The 11,479-nt window shown below is 46.4% G+C and overlaps 1 protein-coding gene across 1 annotated transcript; it reads right to left on the reverse strand.

Annotated features, from left to right (window-relative positions):
- Positions 1-310: 310 nt before the first annotated feature.
- On the reverse strand, positions 311-7,960 carry LOC142564479 (uncharacterized). Its single transcript, XM_075675497.1, has 7 exons — positions 7,899-7,960; positions 7,001-7,112; positions 4,965-5,025; positions 3,886-3,932; positions 2,827-3,033; positions 1,283-1,519; positions 311-397 (listed from the first exon to the last, which is right to left on the reverse strand). The coding sequence occupies exons 1-7, from the start codon at positions 7,958-7,960 to the stop codon at positions 311-313; spliced, it is 813 nt and encodes a 270-aa protein (XP_075531612.1).
- Between the last annotated feature and the right edge of the window lie 3,519 nt (positions 7,961-11,479).

Consider the following 11,479-nt stretch of genomic DNA (forward strand, 5'->3'; position numbering starts at 1 on the left):
GTGTATATTGTGTTTCCGTCGCGTGCAAGAGCTCGTACATAGGGAAAGCTTCAAGGCTGTGAGGTTCGAAACATCACCTTTTTTTTGAGAATATGGGTATGAACCATCTACTCGTACAATATTTAGCATTGGTGCTTCGCAACCCAACGCCGTTGCGAGTGACTCAGTTGAGGCGATATATATAGAAATGCCAGAGGCAAACATTTATTTCTTCAATTACACAATTCCCATATTTGGCACGAATCTCTGCAGCGAGTGCAGAGTGGCTATCCCACAGGTTGCGGCGTCACACCGACGACGAGTGTCCTTTCTAGCTGCTCTTGCCGCCGTAGTAGGACGCCGGCCTCACAACGCTGTCGTCGTCACTAGCAGGCTTGGCTGGAACCGGCTCGGGCTGCTGAAAGAGGCGAGATGGTACGACAGAAATGCAGCGATTCGTAAATGAAACGGTGTCCGATAGTGAACTTGCGTTGAATAATTTCATGGAAAACTGTGCAGTTTTATATTGAACTTAACATGCACAAGGCCAGAGCGGTGAAATACGATAGGAAATTTAAATCAACGACGTCACGCTGACCTAGCGGGATTTATTTAATGTCTAAGGCTAGGCAGGAGATATTCGAACGCCAAATGCGAGTGGCGCCGGCGTCTTATAGCACCCACACCCGATCGCCTTGATGTAACGAATTCGACGCCCACTCTTGTCTTGTTCATCGGTAAATGCAGACTACTTCCATTCTAAACGAACCTAGGGTGCGAAACTTTTTTTGGATTAGGTCAGTGAAGCCGAGAAAACTCGGAGCAGGCACACTGTTGCTGAAGTTTTGGGGCTGAACTGAATAAAGACATGTTTGGCATTAGTTGTTTACGCTAGTAAGCAGTAAGCAGAGAAAGTGCATACCAAAGTTCTACTAAGGTCAGCGTGACGTCACATCTTTTTTAGGGGGGAGGGGGGCTTTGGGGGGGGGGGTGGCTCATTAAGTTGAAATGTAGTCAAGGTCTACCCACAAAAAATGCAGGACCGCAGGGTGAGCTTGCGCGGGGACTGCAAGGGTTTATCGATACCAGTCTTTCGTTCTGTCACGCCTGTCACAAAGGGCCTTTATTTTTTCGTATCGTAGCCCGGTAATTTGCTAAGAGCTCGGATAGTGCTGGCCTTTCTTTAGCGACTTAAACTGACTAACAATTGGTACGTAGTGCCACAATATTGGGAGTATCGTCAGTCTTCCATTTGCACCAGACGCTAGCACAGTGTGCACTAGCGACGACAGATTTTGCTTACGCTTTGCTCGACGGGGGCCTGGTGCTTGGGTTCGGGATAGACTGCCGGTCGCGGCTGCTCGGAGGGTGAGCCGACGGGAACGCCACCGATTCCGCCCTGGCCGACGTGGCGGTTCAGGTAGTAGAAGCTCTCAGCTTGCTGGCACGGGGCCGTTCCCGGGGGATTGGTGCAGGTCAGGGACTGCTGGTCGAACATGGTGGTGTTGGGGCACACGAAGCTGTACTGCATCATGGCCACCTGGTGGGGAAAAAAGAAAGGCAAAGATAGCATGTTTTAAAGATGTGTTGCAATATTGCGGAAACGTAAACTACTTCCTTAGCGGTGACATTTCCAATGTTTCGCGAAGTTTGTAAGGACGAGCTTGGCTGCTTTCTCTTCGAAGTCCACACGAAAATGCTGCGAAAGATTTCATTCTCGATTCACATCACCTGCCTTCCTAGAAGAACGATAGTTTTATTATCTTGTCAATTCTTTACACTAGGAGAACGGAAAGTAGTCGGACAACTCGGTAACGCGCCTTTCTTCAGTACATTCACCCTGTGCCCTTTTTTTATAGACTCCTTTGACGCATGACGTCCAAACAACACCATTTTTGGCGGGGAGTCCAGGCTGTACATGTGCCACTTGTGCAACAAATAAATGGACATGGAAATCGTACATTCTCATCGATAGAGACTAGGAACTGCACTCTCGAGCTTTCGAGGCATAAAGGCTATTAAGTCTAAGACTATGTTGCAGCCGTGATTAGATACATCGTTTTTATTGCAGCCAACGCTGTGAAAACCGTTCAAAGTTTGTTCGCGACAGAAAAGAAATATATTACTACGAAAGCGCAGTGATATTTCTATGACCACTTTACCCGCGCATTTCGTGTGACTACTGGCTGCATGCCCTACGTAAATATGCATAACGTGATGAAAGGCATATTTGCCGCATATGGGAACCCGCAAAAAGGCCGTCATTAATGACAATACGAGCGGCATTAGTGCACGTGCTGCTCCTGTCGTTCTCGATTTTCCTCGTCTTCCGCTATCTCTTGGTGTCATGTGGTTGCGACTAACAAAAATAGGGCCCCCTCGGTTTACATTGCCGTTGCTTTTCCCGTGTGTCCTCTTTGCAGCAAATATGTCCTTCAACAAGTGCCAAAACTAGACCCAAGAAGCGGTTCCTTTGATGCATAACCTACCGGCGGAGAAAGGGAATACATAGGGTGACTGGATACAACTGGCAGCTGTTGCTCTGTCAGGCTTTCTGTAGATGCGAGGCGCGCAAGGGTAACAAATTTGTTTCATTGGGTTCAACGTCCCAAAGCAACAGCGAGGCTATGCGACACCCCATAGTGGAGAGCTCGCAGTACGTCATGACCAAATCCATGCCCAGGCTACGGCTCTCTCAAAGTTACAAAAGCTAAACGCGAGGGCCATTCTTTTGCAGAAGGCATGCACCGGAAGCAAATGTGGAGCCTTAAACGCGTCATAGACGCCATGTATTGAATATCACCTATGATGATCTCTTGGGATCTTTAAGCAAGCTCAATCGCTCACCTGTCCGTCGCTCAGAAGAACGGGGTTGCAGACGTGGAAGATCTTGCACTCGTTGGCGATGTCAGCGTAGTAGCCAAGGCTCCGGTGGGCGCAGCTGAACGAGATGTCGATAGGGCTAACGATGTCATCGGAGCCGGACGGAAGGCCCAGGTAGGCCGACTGGGGCGACTCGCTGTGGAGAGAGTCCTGCTCCTGTCCAGGCTGATCCTAGTTGTTATAGAAGTTAAAACAGGTAATTAATGAAAAACACACGGCATGCACTTAGGTTATGTTGTCGCATCAAGAACACTCCAGACAACACTTAGGCCAAGCGTTATAGAAGTACTAAAAGGGCGTCGGTGGGACGCTGGCCGTAGCAATGATTTTATGACACCGTAATAACGCATTTCAGCGTATACGGTAAATATCTTGAGCTTGGCAGAATGTATCAGGTACATGGCGACAAAAAATTATACTAGCCTGAACTCAACTTATGGCCGCGTCCTGCGTAACAGGCGGGTAGTGTTGTTATGTACTGAGGTCTTTCCGTAAACGTAGCGACAGCTTTCGAGACGTTGCCCAAGCACCACGCACTAGACAAGTACTCCTGTTACTTGGGAGTTCTTGACGAAAGAAACATAAAACAAGGCACCGTGTTAACGATCGTATCACTGCCGATACCTTAAACCAGCAGTTAAGTAGAATATGCTTGGTTACTGCAGTAACACGTGTGTCCTTTCTGGCTAAACTCTGAGCCGGGTGGCACTATCAGCCTGACTGTTCATGCTTAGGTCACCAGTATTCATAAAAGAGTAATACATTTACGGACTAACAAAAGCCCCCTATCATCCCAGTGTTATTTCTCGGACTGATGAGTATCGAGCTACACAGTACAAAGGCTCGTCGCAAGTGTCCCCAAATAAACATACTATAGAGTTGAATGAGCTTTGCATTTGCTACGGCCATAAAAGAAAAAAAATATGTCTTTAATGCTTCGTTTTCACAACAGGGAATTAAAGTCACCTATAATCAGTTCTACAGAATAAGCATGCTCAAATGTCAGTGGTGGCAAAGACTTACGAGTGGAACAGCGGACAGGACACAGATGATCGCCATCAGGACGATAACTGCAAACAGGGCAGAGAAAAGTATTGTTTTAATAGTGTTTGCATACTCGGAGTGGTTTCATTTATTTTCGCTCTTTCCTAGGATGCACTGTCTGGTGGTCATTGGTGATGACTTGGTCTGACTGGGCTGTTTCAACCTTACAACCACACTAGCAAGGCAGCAACTGATACGGAAAGTGCACTAGATTTGAAATCTAACGTTGAAGTGAACATATGATTAATCATTGAAGAGATTAGTGATTTGTGCATCCAGCTTTTGTTCATCGTGTATGCTATCTGTTTCGTGCGACACGTGCCGTACCTGAACGCCGAAATACCGATTTAATCATGTTCAGAGCCCGTGTGAACCAGTCGCGCCAGCACCGCGATTGTTATAGTCCTTGCTGTTGTACCAGTGCACTTGGGTTCAAGGCGGGCTTGAGCATAGTGCCAAGACCACCATGAAGCCCAAAATTCGCAAAACAAAACAAAATTCTCACATCTGCGTGGAATGTTGAACAAGTTATTCGTGCCTGAGCACAGCACTGTAAAAGTTGACATGCATAAAGCATTATTAACTAGTTGAGCTCCTTTAAACTCTGTAAGCGAATCGGGGCCCTTATTCACAAAACGCCTTTACGCTAACATTGTTCTTAAGTGAAAACCCTAGGCAAGGAGGATGTCCGGCTAATGGCACAGTGAATTCGACCCTATAAGTACATAAAACGCGGCGAAAATGAGTAGAATGTATACTTGAACTAGGATACCCTTTTGATTGAAACGTCCGTCAAGAAATTTTGCCACATATGTATCAATGACGTAATCAACTGTATCAAAACGATATTCAACGCAATTCAGCGCGGAAATGCACGTGAAATGCCTCGAAACTGTCTAATCTAAGCATTCCAACGAGTGGGCACTTTTCCAGCGCGTTAATCGGACTGCCGCAAGCACGGCCTGCGGAAGGGTAATGATGTTATAGGAAGGAGGAACGCTTAATCAGATTAGACACACCTGAAAGCGAGAAAAGGAAGGAAACGATGAGGTACTCACGGGAAACAGTGTTGGTCATGGCTGCAGGTGGGACTGGAACGTAAGAGAAAAAGACCATTAGCTGCAATCGTCAGCAGGGAAATTTTAACCCACATACAAGGTGGGGAGAGGTTTTCGTGCACAAAATGTCCACTATTATAAAAGGCATATTACGGCTTCTGCATTTCTTTTTCTTTTTGTGTGAAATGAAAATGCCGGAAAAATTTAATCGCCAGCGATAACTACTACTGTACAGATGGTAACCATAACGAGTAAAATGTAGTAAAATAAGAACAAAGATCAAAGGCTCTGGAGTTAGATGAGTGTGAATAAATTCCACGTGCATTACTCCTAGACGCACCAGTAAATATAAGTCCGACACATCTAAATTCTTGCAGTGGAGTTTGCAGCGTATTGTTAAAGTTGGGCAACATTTCTTGGCCGAATGAAATGAGAGGGACGCAGACTATGTCCTGATGTGGTTGCCATCGTTGAGATTCTGGTTAACGATAATAGCAGCAAAATTATTAGGGCGCTTTCATACTAAGGCTACTGTCGGCAGAAGAGTTTGCGCACCAATAATTATGTCAGCAGCCTGTACTGACAGTCAGCTTCACCAGTTTAGCTTGATATTGGTTAACAGTGTGCGCGCCCAAGATACTACAGATTGATCATTGGTATCATAAAAGCCATGATCTAGTATCCTTCATTCCTTGAGTACCTTAAAAAGGAAGTCACAATCGTGGACGCAATGCCTGCTGCATGCGCTGGGAATAGGAAGTTTGCAGTCTTAAAATGGGGGTCAGCTGGCGCAAGACAGGACTGTTGGGAGCGGCCTTCGTCTTGCAGTGAACACAACATAGACCGACGATGTTGATGAACGATACAACTTGAGACACAATCGCGTCGACCATTTCCGGCTGCTGAAATAGTTCAACATAGGCAAGCCCCTGAAGCAGTAAGGCTGCAGCGAGACAGACCCCGTAATGGTCAACAAACAAGTTTGAAATTTCTAGAGCGGGGCCAACTGCGTTTACCCCATTGGAATACATGTAAAACGCCAGGGCGATCTGAATTGAAGTTGGTGCGTCTCAGAGAGAAACTTGTTTAAAAAGCAGATTTCTGATTTAGGACAACATTTGCCGAAAACTGAGTAAATGTCAAGCACAGAAGCATGAAGCTTACAAATTCGTAACTAGTGTTAACATTTCTAAATAAAAGAAACCTTGTCAAAGTCGGTGCAGTGGTTGCCGAGAAAAAAAGCTTTCTGGTTCATCATGTACTTAAATGGGAGCTCGCATAGAATAGTACATATAAAGCTCACAAAATTAATGTTACACATGAATCTCAATAATTTAGTAATATGCAAATACATCTTTTGCAGAACCCTTGTACACAACGTAACAAAGATATAGATTAGATGGACATATTGAATTTATCTGCTTTGAATGATCTAATGGATACGGTTGACACAATCGCTATATCTGTTCTTGATGCGGAGCTATTATTTTGCAAGCTTCGAGCTTCTATACTTTTCTAACTACCGAATTTTTGAAAATTCCTTTAACAAAATTAAGACCCTACATAGAAATTCCGCTTCAAACTGTCGCTGGAATTTACCGTTCTCTCTCAAGTGCAACAAACTTCACTAAAATCTGTCCAGGGGTTATCTCAGGAAAGCACTTTTGCTTTTCACATGTATTTGAATAGGCCGCGTTAGAGTTGGACCTGAGCTGAAGTTTTCTCTTAACACCTGGCATTCTCCTCCAAGACGATTGCAACGTGGTGATCGTTGCAATATTTTCACCCCCTCCATTTTTAGAATATGAACGAAAGGACCCTTCATAAATTGCATTCTAATGAGAGGAACTTGCTAACATTGCGAACATATCAGGACGTGAAGATCACTTTGATATATTAGTGAAAATTGGAAGGGGGGGCGGGTGCTTGCTTAATATTCGAAAACTATCTTAAAAAGTACTTGATATTCGGCTCATATGCCATTCGGTCTCAAAACTGACTATTCTCATGCTACGACCAAACAAGATTCAACTCACCTTAGATTCACTCCGAGAGGCAAGGCAGTTTTTTTTCCGGCGCTTATGAGCCGCCCGGGACACAGCGCAGTCCTTAAGTAGGCTCACAGTCCCAGTCCCTCCTTCCCCCTCACTGGTCGAAGAAAGCACAAGTGAGAGAAGGGTTAAACAATGTTGCTTACCTCGCCACAACCGCACCTCGCTATCCTGTTTAATCCTCAGCCATAGACGGGCTCAAAAATAGGGGAGGTGGGGAGCGAGAGGGCATTGCTCCTCCCTTGGCCATGAAGAACTGGTTGAAAGGGTCGCATAGCGTTGAGCGGCCTGTAGAACTCTCAAAAGACTATGGAGAAAGCGAAATGCCAGCCACATTTCTTGCGCGTTGAAATGAATGTAAGCTTCCTATTCCTTGATTTGAAGCGACGAACTTTCGACGACTGTTCGTAACTATGCCAGAGCCTCACGCAACCACAAACCGGTCCGAGTAGGTCCCCGTAGAGGTTGAGAAGGAAAGAGAGGGACGCGCCGTCGAAAGGTCAGTCCCCCTCGACCTTTTCCCGACCAACCAACTCCGGCTTCCTGGAAGTCCTCGGACGCCACCAAGCTCACCGTGGCTAACAGGCGCCCGAATTTCCGACCGCTGCAAAGAGCACGTGTCCCGTCTTGTCAGCAAGTGCAAACGTTCGACACGCACAAACACGCGAGTACAGCAAAGCAGGCAACGGCATTTAAAGGCACCAATACGCTGAGGTGTGTGCGCCGATGGGAGGGGGTGCAGAAGCTAGACTTGCGGACAGTAGCCAATGCACAAGGCCGAGCACTGCAGCCCCGCGTGCTACGTCACAGAGACATTAGAGTCGGGCGGGCGCCGCGTCGGCGGAGTGAGCGTGTCGAATCCAGCCGTTCAGAATAGGCTCACCGACCCCATCGCTCGCGCCTGTGTTTGCTTATGGCGACTAGTTTGCTGCCAGGGGGTGCCATTGTAGAAAGCGCCTTTTCGGAGAGTTTCTTCAGGCAAGTACTAGGAATTAAAAAAAAAGAACGAAGAAGGGGGCGGGGTGCCGGGTGGACGCGAAGCTTCGCGAAATTGAAAAAAAAAGTGCTTCTGTCTGTAGATACAAAGCAAAGGACGCATCTGGCAAGCAAATTTTTTGCTTGCCAGATTTTGTTCCACACGTACCAACGAAGAAAATGTGATCGCATATCACGGATGTCGTTGAGCAACAAAGTAGAAAGCTAGGTCCGTTGGTGCATTATTGAACGTCCAAAACTAGCGGCAGAGACGAAATACGCAAGATTAGATGACTATGGGACGAGGCAGGGATTAACAGCCTTGTATTATGAGTCATAAGAAGCGTCTAACCTCTGGCAGTCCTTAGGCGCATGCGTTATAAATATCACGAAACCAATTAAAAAAACTAATCTATAAACAAATCACCTAATAAACATACCATTCGAGAAACGTAATTCCGTGTCACTGCCTAATAATATAAAAAGCTCCGAAAATGTCGCTCTCTGATTATCCTTCCGCGGCCCAAAATTCCAGAACATTCACATATACGAGGGCACCCGCACTGCCTGATACGCCTTTCAAGCGCGAACTGTCGGTTTCTGAAAAGAATGCTTTGTTTTCTTTCGAGTGATCATCGATACATAGGTGCGTTTGGCCGATGTGCCCCTTCCCGCATGACAACGAGATACAATTTATCGCCTGCGTCAAACAAGAAGCATAGTTTACAGCGTGGGTGATACCATACTTGCTTGTTCTTTACTTTTGCTGGCTGATACCCGCACAAGCTAGGCGGGTTCCGAGGAGCCAAGAAGATTGCACGGGCATTGAACCTGCTCGCCACTTTTTTCTACTTTTATGCTACATCCTATGTGCCTTACGTATATTATTACTTGACGATTCCTGTTTTGCACTGTGACGGCGCTTTTTTTTTTATCCGTTGAGCCCTCTGGTTTTTCAAGAACATTTCTATGCAGTTTTTATCAAGTGTCCTAGAAACCCAACTGCAGATTTTCTGCCTGCTTTTGGAAACTAGAAGGCATTGGTATAAACGCAACGTTTTTTGCAACGCAGATTTGAAGCACAGCCTGTCGCTGCCCCACTTGTTCAGCTTCGAGTGGCACGGACTGCAAGGTAAGAGGGCACTTCTTCGGTCGCGATGAATACATCGAACAAATATGTACCCTTGTAATAAATGTCAGTTCAAGGTGCAGAAACCTAATACAACTCCTTTCTGGGAGTTGATATTAAATAAAGTGAAATGAAACGCGACCTCAGGCAATAATCTAACGCACCAGTGGTCACCGAAACTATAGTTTTGTTGGAAGATAACCTTAATAAAATCAAGAGATCAACCACTTAACGGCAATCCTTAACAACTTGGTTGTGGTCGTAACTCAGTTATAGTGCTTGATCAATTTTTGCCAGGTTTTTAATACAGGAGCTGCACTGGACCCTAAACAAGTGCCATGTTTCTGCACATAAATTGCCATCGCCAAATTCCACCATTGTGGGCATCAAATAGTGAGCAAGTTTGCCGGTATTCTTGAACAGATGCACTGACTAGCGCAATGGTGGCTTGGCAGATTAGTGCACAACTTTGCGACATTTAGTGGCAAGCAGTATGGATATGTCCAACTCGCGGGCTGACTTTTGTTTTAGTTTTTTTTTGCGGGTGACTATATGCGTACTCCCTTATATCGGCGTTTTAATTAATTCATGTCTTATACGTGCCAAAACAATGGCATCTGATTGTGAGGCGCGGATTAGAGATGGCCTCCGGATTTATTTTTACAAGTTCGCGTTCCTTTTACCACGTTTTTCCAGTCGCATTTCGCAGTCGAGTTAGGCTTGGTAATCACTGTGGCGGCGCTGCCAAACAGCAGGAACGTAAAAGAACTTAGCAGCGCAACTAATTAAGCTAGTTCGTGTTGAAACATCTTGTGTGTGAAGCGGAAACGCTGAACAAGAGGTCTCCCCACGGGCACGAAATGCGGCCTACTGCCAGCGTCGGACGTTTATACATAGCGATTGCTGCAAATAAATAAATAAATAAATAAGTAAATAAAGAGAACAAAAATGTGCTCAAGATAGTGGGCATGCAGGATATGAAACTGTACGTGAGTACGTTGTTCACACAGTTCACTTTGGAAATCCAAATACCAAACCGCATGCCGTGTAAATAACTTGTTCTCAGGTCCTGGCGCTAAACCAAGTGAAGTTAGGATTGGTAATCACTGTGGTGGGGGGCCGCTTGACGACAGAAACGTAATAGAACTTAGCAGCGCAACTAATTAGGCCAGTTCATGTTGGAACATCTTGTGTGTGAAGCGCAAGCGTTTAGCACCGATACAGGAGCAAGAGCTCCCCCCCCCCCCCCCCCGAGTATTTTTATTCCTGTGTCGCGGCTGAACGTTTGTGCGCGATGCCCAAGATGTGAGAATGAATAGTGGTGTGGCCCGTTAGCAATGCCAAAAAAGAAGTCATTTATCATTTTAGTATCACTCATTCCTGTGTGATGTGCGCATATGGTGAGGCAAACACGACGATTGCCCGATTCGCACGCCTTGCTGATTCGTGACTTACTACTGGTTGAAAACGGCGTTGCCTCAGCTACGGCAGAGAAACCGCGACGAGGCCGCCCTCTGCCGTACGTTACCCGCCGTGGTTGTTCAGTGGCTATGGTGTTAGGCTGCTGAGCACGAGGTCGCGGGATCGAATCCCGGCCACGGCGGCCGCATTTCGATGGGGGCGAAATGCGAAAACACCCGTGTACTTAGATTTAGGTGCACGTTAAAGAACCCCAGATGGTCGAAATTCCCGGAGTCCTCCACTACGGCGTGCCTCATAATCACAAAGTGGTTTTGGCACGCAAAACCCCATAATTTAATTTAATTTTCTGCCATACGTTTACCTTTGGATACGGAAGGTCTAGGTTCGGCTCCCGCCTTTGGCAATTTGTCTTTTCGCACACTCTGATTTCCCTGCTGTTTTATTTTCACGTTTCGATTGAAGCGACCAGTTGACCTCCATTATAAGTATGGGAGAGGCCTTTGCCCTGCAGTGGGCGTAACCAGGCTGATAATGATGATGTTTTCCGTGATTTCTGTGCTTTCATCGCGCGTTTGCAACTTACAAGAAATCGAGTCCCTAAGTTCTCCTCGAGGGGGGCCCTGACCTCAACAGCCTCGAATAAAGTTAAATTATGGAGACACCCGTCGCGAAGCTGTGCAGGGGGTTGTAAAGGACGTCGTAGCGAGGGCTTCGGAAGAGTTATGACCGCTTGGAGCAGTTCTACACGCTCTCAAAGCAAGGTGTACTGGCCTGGTTCTATGTTCACGCATTAGACTTGACGCCTGCGGTTGAAAGGATGTTCCACATCCACCGCCATGTAGCCGCGAGGGGGGAAGGGGGCCGAGAACTTTGTTCGAACTTCTTCCGTTTAGACTCTGGCTCTTTCAAAACGCAATGCAGTGTCAGTAGCGATCTTT

This window comes from Dermacentor variabilis, chromosome 11, assembly GCF_050947875.1.
Source record: "Dermacentor variabilis isolate Ectoservices chromosome 11, ASM5094787v1, whole genome shotgun sequence".
Taxonomy (NCBI): Eukaryota; Metazoa; Arthropoda; class Arachnida; order Ixodida; family Ixodidae; genus Dermacentor; species Dermacentor variabilis.